A 19,114-nucleotide genomic window follows, 5' to 3' on the forward strand; every position below is an offset into this window, starting at 1 on the left:
CAAATTTCTAAGCCAAATCCAATGAAACTTTCTTGCTGCAACAAGAAACAGGAGTCCTGCTTGGGAGAATCCCTCCCCATCTGTTTTTGACTCTTGGACGGACAGCCTACAGCCACTTCCACAGAGGATGGGGGATCTCCAAAGGGTAGATGCCAGTACAGATTCTGGGCTGGTGTATCTATAGAATTAATGAACGTAAATTGGGTGAACTTACTTGCTTATTATTTCAGGACCATTAATAACAGTTACGTGAGCGCCAACCTCATTTGCGATGGCTTTGGCAATTAGAGTCTTCCCAGTACCTGGAGGGCCATACAACAGCACTCCTCTAGGAGGTGAGATTCCTTCAAACAAGCACATGCACACAAACAAATGAAAGAGTTATTTGTGATAAATGCCTCATTTATCATTTGCACATTATGATGCACTTGCACATCTCACTGCAGTTACTGCTGATTAGAACTTGATCTCAGTACTCCCTTCTCTAGACAACATTATTATTTTCATTTTGATTTAATGGTATTTTTCAGGGGAAAAAGCTCCCTGTACAAGACTTGTGACACTGAGATGGGCTGCACATTCAATTTTTTTTATGTCCAAATGACTCTGGTTTAAAAAGCAAACATTTTGATTGTTTTATTTTCTTCAGCAGTTTGAATTACAATTCTCCCTACATTTTATGGGTTGTTTTTTCTGAAAAATTATTGGTCTAAGCACCTCATCTTCACAAATGTACTTTCTGAAGTTATTCATGATACCTACCATGCCATCATTCCAAATTTCCAACATCAGAAAAACTCATTTCTTCTACACCTCAGAGGTTTCATAAATACTGTGAGGGTGGATTGAAGTACTCAGCTACACTTTACAGTGATCTTCAGAACAGAGATGAAAAATACACACCCACATGTCAAAAGGACAAATGTGCCCCTTTGACAGCAAACATTAAGAGCCAAAGCAGACAGAAAGATGAACAGAACATAAAAGACGCCGGAAGAACAAGATATTCCTGGGTACAGCTAAAACTGGACACAAGCTACAGATAACTGCAGTAAAGTTAGACTGTGACCCCAGGCAAACAGCTAGGGAAAAAAACATTTCAGACCAGCAGAAGCAAATGAAGAGGGCAGAAAGACAAATGCAGAAAGTGAAAATTACAAAGCAGAAAAAGTGGGACCAACTTGGATGAAGTACGCTGCAGCGGTGACAGAGGGTAAGACACCTGGTGTAGGAAGAAAGACAGAGTCTTAGGAACTCAAAAAGGGAAAACCAATCTGCTAACGTACAGAGGACAGGAATAGTGCCTTTGCAGACAGGTCACTTCCTAACAGCCCATTCCAACACACACTGCTCCCTCGTGTGGTGTTTCTGGCACCGCAAGACCACAGCTCCGGCCTCCGGGGTAGCCCTGCTGCCCGCGCTCCCAACACTAGGATGGTTGTGGAAGTAGCAGAGAGTCTGACCGGGTACTCCGGGAGCAAAGTGTGAAGAACGACGATGCCGAAGCAACATCTGGGTCAACACAAAAACACGTGGTGATGCTGAGGTTGGAGGTCAGAGCTGGACAGCACAGGGAAGGAGGCTCCTCTCCTCGAAGAGTCCTACAGGCACCCAGCTTGTGCCCAAACAGAGCCCACGCACTAGGGAAGTTGTCACAGCAATCGCTGAGATCATCTCCACCTCAATGGATGTGTGGGGAGAAGCAATGCAGAGAAATAAAGAGCCTCAAAGATGTGTTACAAAAAAAGTATTTATAGGTAAGAGCCCGGCCTCACCACGATGTGCACCCAGGCAAGTACAACGAGCAGATGTGCCTACTTTAAATATGGATCCATGTGAGATAAACACACAGTGCAATTTCATGTTCATCACAAAAACCCTTCATATATGCTAGATATAGATTAAAATATGGCAGCAGTAATCATAAGGATTTTTAAACCCTGCACTTGCATAAGAAACACACTTAGGCTGTTAACCCAAACTGCTCAAACACTTCCTGAACATTTAATAGGAACCCTACGAAACACAGAGATAATGACATCTCACCTAATTCTTTTCAACTTAAAAAAAAAAAATAAGATTAGCTGACTCCACCTAAATAAACAAGTAATAAATAAAACTTAGGAGAACACAAGAAACATGTGCACCTTTCAAGCGTCCAAGTCATTACTATTTGCTATAAATTCTGCCTAAGCATATTTGAGTTATCCTAGAGATGTTACTTTCCTACTGAATTATGTTCCACACAAGCTTACCATTACATCTTCACCATAACCACGCAGTATGAACTACAAAACTGTTTGACAACGCATGGACACACAGGTATTCTAGATCAGCATGACATAAAATTCAGTGCATAATTCTGGAAAAATAACTTTGTTAAATTAAAAAAAGTCACATTAGAGGGAAAAAAACAAACAAACACTAGTATCAGTTGAAGAAAGTCAACTCTTAGCATCATACCGTAACTCTTGAACAGTTCAGCTTGCTTCAGGGGCAGTTCAATTGTTTCTCTAATAGTTTTGAGCTGGCTGCTTAAACCTCCTATCATGTCATAGGTAACTTGTGGTCCATGGTCACCATCTTCTGCTACGTTCATCCTAGTTTCAATAAAAGTGATTCTAGTTCTTGAAGAAATGTAATAAAAAACATCTGTGCTGCTGAATGCTCCGGGTCTGGCAGCTGGTGGAAGCCCCTCACTGCCTCCTTTCCTGCCCAGCTCCAAACCAGCAGCCAGGTCTGCAGCATCATCCCTGCTGTAGGCTTCACCTCCTTGAGCAGAGCCTTGATCAGCAGCTGCTACAGCAGAACTGGGTGTAACTGGTGAACCCGGACACGCCAGTTTGCAAGGAGTGCTTGCAGATGCAGCCTCTGGATCTTCATCAATGTCCATCCTGCTGAGCTGTAAGGACAGATCCAGCGTGCTCATCTCCAAGTCAGATTTCTCCAGGTCTGGCTCACACACCTCGCTGGAAACGGCACCAGCCTGGGCATGCAGCTCCACACCATCAGTTCCCTTCACCTTCATCACCACCACGTTACACAGTTTGCCATAGAAACTGAATGCCAAGAGATTTTCTGGTAAAACAACTTTTCCATCTGTGAGAGGATTGATAAGAAAAAACAAAAAAGGACAGAAAATAAGAGAAAAAGCTGATTAAAGCTACTGGCAGCAATAACTTTAGGATAGAATTTTTCTGATAAAAGGCTTTCTCGGTAAATGTAAAGAGTGCTATAAAATAGCACCACAGAAGGTAGCTACAGAGTCTACATGGAATTTCAGGTAATTAAAATGATCCTCTTATACAAAAGCAGACTGTATTGGATGAACATTTGTCATCATACATAAACTCTTGTACGAAGGCTATCGTTATTTGAGTGTTCTGAGCTTCACCTAGAGTGCTCATTGAGATTATGGAATTAGTACTGTACTAAGTAAAATTCTTGTATTTGCCATGTGCCCCACAAGTTCACAGTATTTCATGTTCAGCCTGAGCCTTGGCCCGCAGAAGGTAAGGTTTTATTGCTGTGCTGGCAGAGAAAGTTCTGAAAATGTGATCTGAATGCACCCTACAGGCACAAAAAGGCAGTAATGTAAACAGGAGCTACTATTTCCAGCCAAACTCATGAATCTGGAATCCAGTTTGTGCTTCCTGCTTCTTAAATTGTCAGCACTGTTATTATATGTTGCTAAACCAGAAGATTATTATTGAGAAATTAAAACTTCCAATTGAAGTTTCAATTTTCACCCTGAAAAACTTACCTTGTATTTATTTTTACTTTACACACATTTGCTACCCAATGAAAAGCAATTTTGCTTATTTGCTACCAAAATAGAAAAGATTCAGAGTATGGGATTTCCTGTCAGTACAGATCCCTTGTAATTGTTTTTAATGCATAATATCGTTCTCTTTTTCTTCACAACACAAGACAACCCTAATGTCCATCATAGTATCAGCCAGAAGGCCAACAATGACAGCTTAACAACTGCAGCTTGAAACAGCCATAGGTACAAAGGACAGAAAAAGCGAGATGAAAACAAGTTACATATTTGTATCATAGCAACATGATTTAGTCCAAATTAGACAGATCCCTGTGAAAAGTGTGAGCAGAATAATCCCCCCTCTATTTTGTCATAAGCCCTCAATTGAGAACAGAGGAAACTGCTTTTCTATCCAAAATGTGATGTTCCACTACGCTACAAAAATTAAACAGTCAGAAGAAGAGCAACAAAATGTATACCTAAGTTTCTCAGCAGACAGACAGACATTTCCTCAGTGTTAATACAGGCATCTTTGTCCCTGTGGTAAGAAGAAACAATATTTTTTCAATCACTAACTGCTACAAAAACAAAATGGAGTCCACACCACCAAGGCACCAGGACGATGAATACCACCAATTTACACGATGAGCTTTAACCCCACAGTCAGAAAATATGGATGTGTCCCTTTCACTCTTTAGCTCATTTAATAACTCCAAAGATATTAGTCACACAGCTAACAAAAAGAGTGTTTACAAGTAATTTTGTACAATTTTTCATACAAAATGCTGCGATAAGCAATACAGTAAGTTATATCTACAAATCAAGATTATATATTATGAGTGCATTCCACAGGTCGGACCCTGTAAGCATCACAGAGAGGTGAACAGCGTCACCAAGGGCGCTTAAATCAGGCGCAGCAACTGCAAATAAAATTATGACCAGCAGAGGGAGCTCCAAGCCTAGAAATAAAAATCCATGTCACAGCCTTAGTGAAAGAAACTCGAAAGAAAGTAATGTGAAGAAGCATTCCACATTGAGGGGGAGCCCTCAAAACGCCACAGCCACTCCAGACAAGCAAACACATACTCAATTGCACTGCTGAGGTCTGAGACTGGAGGTTGACTTTAACTGGAAAATAAATAATGCACGCAAGCAAATCCCCAGAGATATCAACTTTCAGAGAATAGAGTATACCTGAGAAGCATCTAGGAAAGTAAGACATTCTGGGACAAAAGGATTCCACTCATTCTTTTAATAACTAATATTCTTATCTGACTGATTGTAAATTTACTGTCAGCTTAGTACACATCAACCTACTGTAATTTACTATGGTAGTTTCCAGTAAATGAGTCGGCTTAAAACAGACAGCCTCCTGTTATCATGTGTTCTCTCCTAAAACCATTCTAGAAAAACCATCATTTATGTAGCTTTTAATCTGGGGGAACCCTACGAACAGTATTTCCAGGACCCTAAGTGTCACACAAAATCCTTCTGGAGATGGAGAATTCTGGCTTTGGAACAGTTTCAAAAAGAATTACAGGAACTACAAACACTTCAGAAGTTAGGCACACTGCCCCTGACTTTATCCTTACTGCAGATCCACAGAACATCCAGAGTGGAAGAGACATGCAAGTCCAACTCCGGGCTCCACACAGGACCACCCAAAATTCAAACCCTATGTCTTTTATCACCAATCTTTTATGACCAAGCTGTTAGTAATAATAACCAAACTTCCTATAGGACTAAATTAGCCATAGCAAAAAGCTGCAAGGACATCATTTTTTCATTTTCTGTTGAGAAGAGAGGCACGTGGGGCACAGCATGTTGAGGTGCCAGAATACAACCTGGAGCCATCTTAACAGGTAGCAGTAAGATTTAAGCTACACCGGTTGCACTACCAGCAAAAGCAAGGTCACCCCACCAACATTTCTAAGTCAGTACAATGGAAAATAGCATCTCACCTTTAAAATGGGCAAAGGCAAAGCCACGTTCAAAACGGAGGCTAGACAAGGAAGGGGAGTTCACTTAGAGAAATGAAAGGTGTTGGGAGACTTCAAAAGCTTTATTTAGGAAATAACCATAACCAGACTCTGCATCAACCCAAATGCTGACTGTAGAACATTACATCAATGACAAAGATGTCATTCAGCAGATTTTTCAACAGCTAATTTTTCAAAGCCTTTGTGATTTCAAGACAGCCTGAATTTGCACCTTCTGCTCTGTATCCTTGGTGAATTCAGAGGGGGAAAAGGAAAACAAAAAAACACCTTCTGTGAGACTTGCCAGTTCAAAAAAAAACATTCCAATAAACAAGCCACACAGATAACAGGTGAAGCTTTGAGGGCTCTACCCAGCCTGTCAGCCTGCCATTGCCCCAGCCAACTTCTCACCAGGAGCTCCTGAGGAAGCAGCCTGCAGCACGACTGCTAATGACAACAGCCACAACGCAGGCTTCTACTGATTCTTTCTGACCTAACATCACCAGTATGCAGAGATCATCCTCGGGCTTTACAAGACAGTCAGGAATTTAAAGAACCTACCTTGACAGTATGTCTGAGAGTGCTGTCCAAATGCTCCTTGAACTCTGGCAGCTCAGGGCCACCATCACTGCCCTGCAGAGCCTGTTTCATGCCCAGCACCCTCTGCTGTAGAACCTCTTCCTAACACTCAACCTGTCCCTCTCCTGACACAGCCACGTGCCATCACCTTGGGTCCTATATGCTAATTCTATTCAAGCAAGAATGAAAAACAGTATCATCTAATAGCGTGCAGTGCAAAGCAGGGAGATACCTTGCAGCAGGCACATCAGTACTGTACAACAAGATCCATACCTCAGCTTCAAAGCAACCTCCTCTGCCTGGATGACCGCACCGGTCACGGGCTGCACGGTGACAGAATCACCCACACTGACTCTCAGGTTCTCCTGCGTGGTGTCACTCAGTCCAATCTTCCCACCCGGGAAGCCTGGGGTGGGCCAGGCAGTGCAGACCTGAAGGAATCATAGAATCATTAAGGTTGGAAAAGACCACCAAGATCTAGTGCAACCACTCACCTACTATCAATATTTCCTGCTAAACCATATCACTCAGTGCCACATCTCTAAGTTTCTTGAACACCTCCAGGGACAGTGACTCCATCACTCCCCTAGGCAACCTGTTATAGAGTGTCACCTCTCTTTCAGAGAAGTTTTTTCTAATGTCCAATTCAATCTTCCCCTGGTGTAAATTGAAGCCATCACTTCTCATCCTATCACTGTTACCTGGGAGAATAGGCTGACACCAGCCAAAACCACCTTTCAGACAGCTGCAGAGAGCCATAATGTCTCCTCAGAGCCTCCTCTTCTCCAGACTGCACAACCCCAGCTCCCTCAGTCGCTCCCCATGAGACTTGTGTTACAGACCCTCTACAGGTTCGTTGCCCTTCTCTGGACACGTTCCAGGGTGTGGATGTCTTTCTTGCAGTTAGGAGCTCAAAACTGAACACGGTAATTGAGGAATGGCCTCACTGGTGACAAGTACAGGGGAACAACCACCTTCCTTGTCCTGCTGGCAACACTACTGACAGAAGCCAGGATGCCATTCAAAAGGAGGTTCAAAGCAAACAGCTGTCAGTGACCCCACAGTCAGTGCTACAAAGTATGCAGTATGAATAAAAACATGGGCTGAGGAAGAAAAAGGACGCAACATGGTTGCACAAAGGACTAAGGTACATGTAGCACCGAGTCTTCCAGGGGATGCACTGGAAACGTGAGGGCTGCCCAGAGGAGCAGCGTGCCCAAAGGAAGAGCAGTGTGCCCAAAGCAGACGGAGCCTCGCTCACCTCCTGCCTTCCTCCCGCCGCCGTGAGCAGGATCGGGCGCCCGATGCAGATGTTGGCGGCCTTCATGCCGTTCAGAGACAGCTGCGCCAGGGCTCTCCGGAACACCTTGGGGACATGGTCATCTTCTGAAACGTTCACGAGAAGCACATCAGCGCTCCGCACAGCGGCCACGCGCCGCGTTCCCTCACGAGCACGCCGGCGGTAAACCCGCTCACCGAGCAGACCTCAGTGGCGCCCCAGCGAAAGGCCGCTTCTGGGCGGCAGATCCCGGCCTCGGGGCCGCTCCCGCCGCCGCGTTCCATACCTGCCCGCACCGCCTCGACGACGCCCAGCAGCGGCGGCCCGCCCTCGGCCCCGCCGGCCAGCGGGGAGCTCCCGCCCGGGGCCGGCCCCCCTCTGCTCCTCCGCCGTGCGGCCGTGCTGCCCGCCGGCCGCTCCCCGCTCCTCCTCCGCGCGGCCATGCTGCCCGCCGGCCGCCGCGCAGCGCAGCGCTTCCGGAGGCGGAGGGCGGCACCGCCCCCGGGGCGGCCGCTTCTCCCCCGGCGCCATGGCGGGGCCGGCGCTGTGGCGGGCGCTGCGCGGGGCGCGGGGCCGCGGGTCGGGGGGATGGGGTGGGACGTGGCCGCGGCCGGACAAGTACGGTGGGGTGAGCGTGGAGCTGTCCGAGCTGCGCCGGCCTCGGAGCCGGGAGCGGGCCGCCTTCGGGCGCTGGCTGCGGGGCAAGTGGCGGGCGCGGGCGGCGACGCAGTGCCCTCAGAACGCGGAGCTCGCCTGACCCCCCGCGTTTCTCTTGCAGCCTCGGTCGCCCAGTGGCAGCGGGAAGGCCGGGTCGCCGTGTGGCTCCACGTTCCCATCCTGCAGAGCGGGCTGGCGGCCGTGGCCGCGGCGCAGGGCTTTGCCTTCCACCATGCCGAGTCCGGCTCGGCCACCCTGACGCGGTGGCTGGGCGAGGGGCCCAGCAGGCTGCCCGCCTTCGCTAGCCACCAGCTGGGAGTCGCAGGTGAGTGGCACGGAGCCGCCGCGAGAGGGACAGCGGCAGGCGTGGAAACAGCGGCGGGAGCGTGGCATCGCTCCGCCGGGTGAAGTGTTCTGCCCTGGGTTTGTGCCCGTGTCACCTCGTGCCGGCGCGCACAGGGCTTGCTCAGTCTTCCGCTTTCGGCAGCCCTCCCAGCTTGAGGAAAGTCTGTGCACGGGGCAGGCGGAGCCGGCACGGAGTGCTGAGGAGCTGGCTCGGCTGTTGGCAGCCACTGCCGCAGTCCAGAAGCTGCTCTGAAGTATGCCCGTGTTAACAAGGGCATGCCCCAAACGCCTGGGTGCTATCTAGACCTCTCCCAACCACTGCTGAGAAAGTTAGTCTGAAAAGCAAAGAAACTCTCAAGGAACAAGAAGATGAGACGGCGTCTTACAGGCAGCTAGTGGTGAGCCAAAACCACAGCCAGCTTGAACTCGGCCTCACCAAGTGTGCACGCTTCTGCCTTCTTTCTCAGCAGTCCACACACACACAGCTGCCAGCAGCATCGCTCAGCAGTTTCCTGTAGGCTGGTGTTGGAGTTGTCAGGCCCTGGCAGCCCGGTGCAGGCTGTGGCATGTGGAAAGTATGGCAGAGAGCTGCACTTCTCCCCCTGACAATCTTCACTTGTTCGTCCTTGGCTGCGAGGGGCTGAGTGACCGGTCAGCAGCAATTTGATGAGAGCTGGCCTGTTGGTAGCAGCAGGTCAGGTGAAATCTCCTTTGAAAAATCATCGCCTTTGAAAAGCGATGCCTTCCATTACCTGACGTGCTGTTGCCAAGTGAAAGCGTGCAGCCGCAAAGCCAGCAGAGGGCAGCGTGGAAGCTGAAGGTAGGCTGGGTTTTTCAATGGACATGTTAGAGCATGTTTTCCTGATGGATGGAAATCTCACCATTAAAATATGTGGCATCAAACTCGAGTAAGATAAAGCATCCTCCTAAAAAAAGCACCGCATTAGTCCTTATATTCCTTGCATATTTGAGGAGTCGTGACTAACTGAAAGGGGATTTTTCTGCAGTAGGTTGTGCATAGCTGCAAGTGCTGCCTAAAAGAAAGTTGTGCAGTGGGAGTGTTGTGGCCCCAGTGGTTGTCAGGAAGGGCTCACTGTAAGAAAAATCATAGCTTTAGAAATTCTTTCCAAAACCTGCACTTCCAAGATATCATTTGCTATTGTGTTTTTGAGATAATCACTTTAATTAGACTCTCTGAAAATAGAAGGAAAAAAAAAAACACTCTAAGAAGCAGTTTAATAAATGGGGATGCATGGATTTCATAGTTTTCGCACAGATATAAATACTACATAGTAGATAACATACATAATCTGCTACCACATTTCAAATCTATCCATTGTTACTCATGGTTGGAAATGCAATCCTGAAGACCTCAGGAATGCATTTGGTCACACAGACAGACATTTCTGCATATGAAAGTAATTACTGCAGTATTTTTTTTGTTTTATGTACCATCAGTGGATGTGGAACGCAGTGTGGACATCACCTGGCATGTATTTATCCCGTTATCTTTCTACCTCATCACACAGAGCTTATGTAGCAGAAGCACACTGTACTGTTTTAACTCACTTTATTGAAATACCAAAATATTTAAATATGATCATACTTTACATCAGTAGTGTGCCAAACTCTAAGTGTTCTTGGGCAAAAAAGTTCTGTGTTTTAGAATAATGGCTTAGGGACATGGTTTAATGGGCATGATGGTGATGGGCTGCATGTTGACTAGATGATCTTAGTGGTCTTCTCCTACCTTTGCGATTCTGCAATAGCTTCTGCAATAGAAGGAAACAAACTTGCTGCTGAGAGTCTTCATCTCAGCGTGGCGGCCAGCCAGCCAAAGACAAGACTTTGTCCCTTGAGCATCCTGGAGGTAAACAGCAGAGCCTGCACTGCCAAGCAGACCAGCAGCTGTTGTCCTGTCTGTGGCTTCCCACGCGGTGAACACCGTGCATCCAGGGCTGCTGCCTTACCATCAGCCAGCCAAGGGATGACAAAGGTGTGAATAAGCAAGGTCAGGCCGTATTAGCCAGACTAGATCAGAGTCGCCAAGAAGAGAAAGTAGCAAGTGTTACTCATAGGGCTTGGCCATTATTGTTTAGAAATAGTGGAATATGTGATGCATCTCCCAGCTAAGTTACTGCATCCGTTCGTAGGCGGCAGGATTTTCCAAATATATCAAGGGACAGGAAAGCTTCTGGTGAATGAAATAATCAAGGCGTTTTTGAAAAGCACTTGGGAAGTTCTCTGCCATCCAAAAAGTGACTTATCAATGGCATAGGAAGAGTAAAGCGGAAGGAAGAAAAGCTAAAAGTTGTTCTCTTTCCCTGCTGTGCAGTACAAGCCTTAGGCATGGCTGTTATTGTTACCTACCTTAACCTAGTTGCTGAAAGAAAGTCCTTGAAGCTGCAGTGTGAGAAAGGCCTTTACACACATGCACCGTCTTCAGCCTGCCTTGGCCAGTGCTTTTGCTTAAGGAACCGTGTGGAGCGAGACACTGCAGGAAGGTCAGCCTGCTGGGCAGATGCTTTAAGTAGTCATGGCTGTCCAGGGAATCTCAAGTGATTTAAAAGAAGGCACCAGGCTGTTTTACTAATCAATACCTGCTGCTGCTTAGTGATGTTTATAAAGCAAGCCATCCTGTGTGCTTGCCAGACAGTCAGTCTGCTGTTATGAACATCTTGTCACATGCTTACCTCAAATTGTAAATAAAGCTGCGAGAGGCAAGGTATTTTTCCCCTCCATTACTCATTATCTGGAGTTGTCTCAGGGCTTTTAAAAGTAAGATTCTTACGTAGTAGCAAAAAGCAAACAGTCAAAAGAAAGCAGTGTTGTACCAGTGACTGCTTGGTTAGGCTCAAGTGTCAGCCTTTCCAGAATGTCATCATCGGGCTGGGTGGTTTAAAGAGTGGAAGTTCTCAAAACCACAGGTCTGAGCCGACAGGCAGAGCGTGGCCTCACTGATGCTGAGCAGGTGTGGTGCAGAGAGCTGCAGCAGGGGGACTGCCAGTTATGGGAGGGAAAATGAGACGAGAGAGCAAAGCCTATCAGTGCTATTCCTTTCTTCTTGCTTTGCATTTAAGCACCGTCTAGCAAAGCTTCTGAATATCTCAGAGAATGTCATGGCTGGAAACTATACTCACAAGCCGCAGTTTCTGGGGAACAAAGGAGAGTTCTTTCTGTTCGGTTCCTGCTGCAGTTTCCTGTGCTCAGCAGCCCTCCCAGCTCTCAGCAAGCCATCAGGCTAAAAACGGCTTTTCTGGAAAAAAATCCCTGCAATCGCAGTTTCCTGCTTTCCTTTTCTCCCTTTTGATCAGTTCAGTACTTGAACCTGGGCACTGCTAAATCTGTACAGGAGAAATGAGATCATAATCATAAATCATGGGAGGCAGATTCATGACTACCCTCATAAAGCACGTCCTTTGACATATCTTGAAGGAGGACTGGTATTTCACTTTTTAAGTATTCCTCCTACACATCAGTCTGCCATGTATTATAAAAAAAAAAAGGGGGGGGGATGTTTTGTGTTGCACACTCATTTCTTAATAATTCCCTTCTGTGGAAATATTTCTCCATAGCATTTTAAATGTGCGTATCATCACAGACCTATCCATATATTCTTCCTCTTGCTGTACAGTGGCAGAAGCGTTTATCATTACTCATTAATTTTAAACCCAAGCATGACTGATGTGGAGAACAGCCTGGTAAGCTGCACCGCTGTACTCGCTCTGCTCACCACAGCACACACTTTAAAATCTGACAGAATGCCCGTTTTAAAGGGAAGACATTTTTACAGTATGACTAATGAGAGTGACACGATGCTGAGGCATGTAAGCACTCGGGTTTTAAAAAGCAGGAAAACTTACTCTGTGGGAGAAATTCCTGGGCTGAGCATGAGGATGCAAGGAAAAGCTGAGCTTCTCATTCATACATTCTAAGATAGGTAGTTTTCTAAATTGAGTGAAAGTGTTACTTTTCCACTTGGGAGCAATGGTTTTCAATGAACAGGTTCAGTCAGAGACTGCACTGGCATTCCTTGTTAGATGGGCAGTGCGGTAGGAACCTGTTTAACTGCTGAACTTTTTTCTTAGCAGCACCGTCAGCCCACTGAGCACTAAAACTGGAGTGTTATTAACCAGAAAACATTCAAGTCGTCATCGCAGAAAGCAGTTTTGTCATCAGTATCACTGGAGGAAACTTCTTGCCCATCACAACTATTTGGCCAAAATCAAGGGGGAAAAAATCAGTAATTTCAGTAAGATTACACATTCCTGCTGAAGAAGGCAGCATTGCTAGGTTATTTGGAGACATCCTGATCTTGCATTCCTTACTTCTGATAATGTTAACATGTGTAATTTATTCTCTTCCTTTCTTGAATGCAGGAAGTACTTTTCTTGGTACCACTGACTCAATTTTTATATGAGATATTTAACCCTTTCCACATCTCACCGTGCATCAGTTTTCCTCTGACAAAGCACCTTCTGTGAATCATCCAGACAAATCTTCAGTAACTGTAAACTGAAGACTGTTAGGGGTTTGTCAGGCTTTACCAAAGCATGTTGAATTGTTCAACATGTTTGTCTTTTCCCATATTTTCTCTCTAATAGGTGCTGTATTAAATGAAAGTAATGGAAAGGTGCTGGTCGTACAAGACAGACACAAGGTGAGTTTGCTACAGGGTTGTAAAATAGAGTTAATTTAGATTTAAAACAGTACCTCCTTTCATTAAGTTCATTCAGGTAATGATCCAGAGGTTCAATCATTTGTAGTGTATTTGTGTTTATCTTACTTCAGGATTTTTAATGTTCATTAGTAGTGCATTAGATGAAAAATCAGGATAGGTAGGAAAGTGACAAGGTTAAGTAGCGTTGTTAATTACTACTAAAAAGCAACAGTACTGTAGGCACTAGCATACCTGTACAAAAGAATACCTGCTTCCTCAACATAATTTACTTGGTGATGATGATGAAGGTTCGGTCTGCAGTTCCCAGTACTGTGAAGGTGGAGCAGATCACAGCCTTTGTCCTCCCTGTGCCGCACCACATGGGTTACAAGAGCCCTCTGTTTCTTGGCTGAAGTTGGCTCTGTTTCTTGAACTGACCCAAGAGTACCTGATCTTGAGTTTGGATCCATGCAGACCTCTAGAAAACCCTCGTGGCTTAAAGCGGATTTTGGGAGACTGTGATTTTGCTTTCTTTCTAAAATTCCAGGCTTATCTGTGGGATTGGTTAAATAAGCAATAACACGTTTGGCAATGACCTGTAGACCACCTATGTAAAGCAGGTGTAAAGATCATTAATTTCTCACAAACCTAAGTGCTTGACCTCACTGCAGAGGGTGCCAAACCAGAGAGCATTAGTGTGGTGGGGGTGGGTTGTGTGATGTGGCTTGAGGTCACGGAGCATCCACGACTGCAGATGCCTTCCAGCAACTATCAAGCTAACCTAGGTTTTAACACAGCAAGTGCATAAAGCTTACTAGCTCATTTGCAGCTGCCTGTGCCAGCCTGTTAAAAATGCACTTGGTTTACACTGTGCTTTCAGCAGATGAAGGAGCTATCACAAATGCAGTAATCTAGTACAGCGAGGTTATTTGTAATTTTAACGTGGAAAAAAAACCCTAAAATCTCTACATGCTAACTGAAGCACACAGGGTTGCATCATTTTTATAGTTCCATCTAAGCCAGAATCTCCCTGGCTATATTGCTCTGCTTTTCCTGAAATAACTACTAAGGAATTTTTCTTGGAAACCAAGTTAACCATCACTTCATGGTAACACAACGCAGTTAATGAAAAGGTGCTTTCATAGGCAGGTTCAATCACTGAATTTGTAATGCAAGAGGAAGAAAAGCATCCTTTTCTCATTCCTTATAGACTACTGATTTTCTATTTTTACTTACTGTGAAGTAAAATTTCAATGAATCCTCTACAGCAAGATCTTCAGGCTTTCGTTCAGTAATTACCAACTAAAGCATAACTGCAGTATGCCAGGTTTAGGCTCCAGAAATGGTTCTAATTCCAGAAGGCCTCTAAGAAAAACAGTAGCATAGAATACAAACACTGCTTTTGTTTTTCCTTAAAATTTCTGTGCATGTAATAGTGAAAAAGTGCATGCAGACCTTTCAGTAAGTACCTTAATGAAGAGATCTCAAAGAGTAAAAATGGAAGTTGCACATTCTGCAACTTAGAAGAAATTAGTAGCTTCCTAAACCCATGCGACAACGTAGACTTTAACTCCTTAACACAGAGTTATGCTTCAAGCTCACCTACAACCATTTTAAGTGCAAATACCTCTATGCAGTTTTACAGTGAGACATCAGGTGTTCTGTTGAGGTCCTACATCCAATTCCACACTCACCAGAAATGGCTTCCTTAGCCTCTGGTCCCAGAACATAACAGGACCAAGCACAGCAACACTGTTTCCTCTGGTTCCACCGAAAGGAGGGATGGTCATCCCACGTCAGCTGTTTCTTCTCACCTTCATCTGGTAGCACAGTGGGTAGAGTTGAAAGGAGAAAAGTGATTGTTTCTGTCTCCTCTCCTTACAGCTCATTTTTATTGTGTGGACAGAATTAAGTATAAAAACTGAGGTGTGCAAATACCCATACAGTTCTTGTGCAGCAAGCAGTTATCTCAGTGCAAGCAGACTGGCTCAGACAGTTCCTTCCCAGTGGCAGTCCCACCGCTCCTTTCCTCCTCCCTCCCAGATGAAGTTTCCCTGAAATGGGTAATTACGAATTATGGTCTGAAAGGTTTAGAAATTTGAAGTTTCTATGCAGCTTGTATTATTAAAGCTTGTGGATTTTTAAGAGCTGTTTGGGTTTCATCGCGAAACAATAATTCTGCTGCACACGCAGCTACATTTCCAGGACCTGAAAGGAAATGTAAAGCCGGCAAATCTATGTACTTTCCATCTGCACTATTTTTAATCTATTACTCTTAATTCCTATCCAAGTCCTTTATGAGTGCCCAGAACAAACATTTTCCAGTGTAATCAGTGGGGCTTAAAGTCCCTGGAAAGCTGCTCAAAGGTGAAAAGCCAACTTTTTATTTATTTCTTTTTGCTAGCATACATTTTTTCTGCATTAGTTTCTAGTTGGAGGTTGACTTCTTTCTCCTGTATACGTCTTTGATAAGGAAAGAAATAAAAAAAGTGGTATGTAAAGGTAAAAACCTGCACATCTTTGTGCATTTGCCAGAAGTGTAGGAACTAGGACTCAGTCACCAGTTCTGATTACAGCACCACGTCTGCTGTTCCGTTTTCATTACTGAAGTTTATTGCAATTCTATAAATGCTTCTATACATCAAATCACACTCAAGGCCTCAGTTTTGGTACTCCATAAAAACAAGTGACAAGTTACACGGAATGGTTATTACAGACACACACAGTCATCTTAAAGCCAGTGCAGTATAGAACAGTACTACAATCTTAATACCTGTTTGTAAGATTAAATATATATACATTTTTTTAAAAGCTGAAAACATAGAAGTGGAATACATTAGTGATTAAATATAAGATTATATAGTCTGTAGCAGCTTTTTAAAATATTCAACTACTCTATCTAGTCATCTAGCAGCAACGTTGTCTAATGATTGTTAGACAGTTTGTTTCAATCAGTAGATGTTTTGTTCCAATATTTCATACAGACTGAAGATGTCTCTGATCACATTAGCAAGAACAAAATAGTTTCTACTTAAAGCTTTACTGACATTTGTAAGAGTAATTACGATACTGCAACTTCACCAGAAGGGTCACGTGTTAAGTGTCACCTTCATGTTCCAGAGTACAAAGTAGGCTGCATGCTTCATGAATATTTTTTTCTCCAATGCAGACCATAAACGCGTGGAAGTTCCCAGGAGGTCTGTCTAACCCTGGTGAAGACATCGGTAAGTTTGACAGTAACAGCTCAGTGGAACTCTGAAGATGTTAACACTGAAACACATAGCAAGCCACGTCACTCCTGTGACTGCTCACTTCTGTGAGATAATGGCTGAAAGATGAAGTGACACAATCCGATGACATTAACGTTAACAGGATAAGATCATACTGAGGGCAGGGAAGCTTTATAACATCTGCATTTTTTCCACAAGTTCTCATAAATGCGTGCTTGAAGCCAACTTTTGTTGTGTAGGTTTGTTGGGTATGTTGCAGTAAGAGCAAGAAGCACAGAGGACTCAGATAATCAGTAGATAACCAAAAGCAAAACTGAAATAGCACGTTCTCAGCTCACACTGCGATCCAGGGCAGGGAGCTCAGTGACGTACTGAGCAAAATCTAACGTTTCCAGCTTTCAATATTTATGTGCAAAACAGCAATAAATACACTTGCTTCCTTCCATCCTTGTCCGTTTGATTTGCTTACACTAAGAGTCCTTTGGCACAGGACCAGCATAAGTGCAGTTCCTGACTCTCAGGGCCACCTACTTTCAAGCAGAGACATAAGGCACTTCTGCATTAAAAAAGCAGCACTGATTTGAGGACAGCCATCATTTCTACCTAGCGTAGCACGGGTGGTGCTGAACACAGCTGCTGCACTTACGTCCAAAGGAGAATGAATAAGGGTGTGTATGAAGAGAAAGAAGACCGTGCTTTTCTCCTTGTATCCCACCGCCTAAAACAAAAATCCACAGACTGATTAATCCTTAAATTATACTGCAGTTATTTCGATAGATCTTGGTTTCAGAAGGTAAAGTCACTCACAGTTGCTTAGCCCCACATATGTCTTCAGATAGGAATGTATTCTTCCAATCAGTAAAGCGTGACAAAAGCACTGCCCAGAGCAATGCAGAAGCTCTACAAACAGTACTGATCTCTTGATTGTGTTTCATACCTTAGCAGGGCTGAGTGCCAGCAGCCATCCCTCAAATAACAGGTGTGATTATGGATGGAGCCTGCGTGCAGATACTAAGAAGGACCAGGAAGAAACAAATCACTTAGAGCTCCCCTCCTACCTCTGCTTAACAGTATCAGAATAAAATGCTATGACTCTGTGCATCACATTGCAATATTACAAAAGAGATAAATTAGCAAAGCATAAAAAGAGTTTAATTTTTAACTTTTGCCATCACTTCTATGAAATCTTATAAGCTCGCAGTCACCCAAGGGTCCAAATTTTAAACACAGTTGCAACACTTGAAAACCCTGTGATTATGTGAAGCAACAAAACAGATGACTGCTACCTTTTAATGAACACAAACTGGTTTGCACAAGTTATCTGGATAGCTTCATAACGGAGATTAAGTGAAGTGGACAGATTTTTCTATTTGCTTATTTCTCAGATTCTAGTGTTTCTTCTAGCTTAACTGTCATATTTAAAGTATATACATTTAATTAAAATGGAAACTGAAAGGGGCACTTGATCTAAAAGCAAAGCTCAAAGTTTAAATGAAATCCCTATTCACTTTTTCTTACTGTAGCCTGCCTCAGCATTCTGCACAATCTCAGTTGTTTACCTTCTTTGACCATTTCACTTGCCCTAGGGAGTTTGCTTTGCAACGACTATTTTAAACCAGAGGACTGCAAGGGCCACCGTGGGCTATGTACAATGCAGTCTCCCTATGGGTCAGTAATGGTAAATGAGTATCTTTCCCCACAGGCAGTTTGTGATTAACACTGCACTAAAAGTCGTAAACACGAGTGTGCTGCAGGCACTAGGTATTAATGGCTCTCCAATCCCAAAGAGGCCTCTGTTGTATTTCATGTTAACTTTATGCAGAACAATCCACTGCAAGATACAGGTTTCAAAGCTGCACCCTGGACAGTATGGGAAGTTTCTTTCATCTTTTTGTAGCGCATACAAAAGAAAGGTAGTTTGCAATTAGTTTTGTTCAGGGACCAAGAAGCTAGCTTGCCCTTCTGTGGAATGGCAAACAGGCTCTGCGTTTTGAAAAGCTTACCGAGCAGAACAGACGATGCTTTGAGTTAGGAATGTTCTGCGATCAGAAGGTTTAAAGAGTGTTTAGCTATCCTTGCGAGTATTGAAAGAATTGCTGTCTTTGCCTAGGAGACACGGCAGTTCGAGAGGTTTTTGAAGAGACCGGCATCAGGTCCGAGTTCAAGTCCATCCTAAGCATAAGACAGCAACATAAACACCCCGGAGCCTTTGGGAAGTCCGACATGTACATCATCTGCCGCCTGCAGCCCTCCTCCTTCAACATCAACTTCTGCCAGCAGGAGTGCTTGAGGTGTGAGTGGATGGACCTCGACGAGCTTGCCAGGACGAAACATGCCACTCCCATCACGAGCAATGTAGCTAAGCTGTTACTTTATGGGTACCGGGAAGGGTTTGATAAGATTGATATAACCATGAGAGAGTTTCCAGCTGTTTACACAGGCCTCTTCTACAAACTGTACCACAGGGAGCTGCCTGAATCCTACAGGAACATTACATGATAGCAACAAATTTCACATTATTACATTAATAATTTACCATTTTTATTGTAGAGTTACTTAGACCATCTCAAAATTATTCATGGACTTCTTTTAGGAAGAAAAAGAAATCAGTGTTTATTCTCT

General features: G+C 44.4%; 2 protein-coding genes across 3 annotated transcripts in view; one reads left to right on the forward strand and one right to left on the reverse strand.

Annotated features, from left to right (window-relative positions):
- AFG2A (AFG2 AAA ATPase homolog A) overlaps positions 1–8,436 on the reverse strand; it is a 181,716-nt gene extending 173,280 nt beyond the window's left edge. Inside the window, exons 1-6 of the mRNA XM_065736027.1 lie at positions 7,887–8,436; positions 7,583–7,707; positions 6,595–6,752; positions 4,243–4,301; positions 2,464–3,099; positions 215–344 (exon numbers count right to left, since the gene is read on the reverse strand). Coding sequence (XP_065592099.1) covers positions 215–344; positions 2,464–3,099; positions 4,243–4,301; positions 6,595–6,752; positions 7,583–7,707; positions 7,887–8,436 — 1,658 coding nt within the window. The remainder of the gene's footprint in view (positions 1–214; positions 345–2,463; positions 3,100–4,242; positions 4,302–6,594; positions 6,753–7,582; positions 7,708–7,886) is intronic.
- A 4,770-nt stretch (positions 8,437–13,206) lies between these two features.
- On the forward strand, positions 13,207–19,094 carry NUDT6 (nudix hydrolase 6). Of its 2 annotated transcripts, XM_065736850.1 has the most exons (3): positions 13,207–13,262; positions 16,383–16,486; positions 18,603–19,094. In XM_065736850.1, the coding sequence occupies exons 2-3, from the start codon at positions 16,426–16,428 to the stop codon at positions 18,989–18,991; spliced, it is 450 nt and encodes a 149-aa protein (XP_065592922.1). In that variant the 5' UTR covers positions 13,207–13,262; positions 16,383–16,425; the 3' UTR covers positions 18,992–19,094. The 2 variants fall into 2 exon arrangements, with proteins under 2 accessions (XP_065592922.1, XP_065592923.1); XM_065736851.1 differs by lacking the exon at positions 13,207–13,262 and having other exon boundaries at positions 15,843–16,486.
- The last annotated feature ends 20 nt before the right edge of the window (positions 19,095–19,114 follow it).

Source organism: Cyrtonyx montezumae, unplaced genomic scaffold (assembly GCF_038088225.1).
Source record: "Cyrtonyx montezumae isolate F1298 unplaced genomic scaffold, pur_monq_1.0 scaffold_2, whole genome shotgun sequence".
NCBI classification, from domain to species: Eukaryota; Metazoa; Chordata; class Aves; order Galliformes; family Odontophoridae; genus Cyrtonyx; species Cyrtonyx montezumae.

Coding starts and splice junctions, on each gene's coding strand:
- NUDT6 (XM_065736850.1), top strand. CDS start 16,426: ATGCAGACCATAAACGCGTGGAAGTTCCCAGGAGGTCTGTCTAACCCT. Junction 16,487..18,602: donor TAACCCTGGTGAAGACATCG/GTAAGTTTGACA, acceptor GTCTTTGCCTAG/GAGACACGGCAGTTCGAGAG.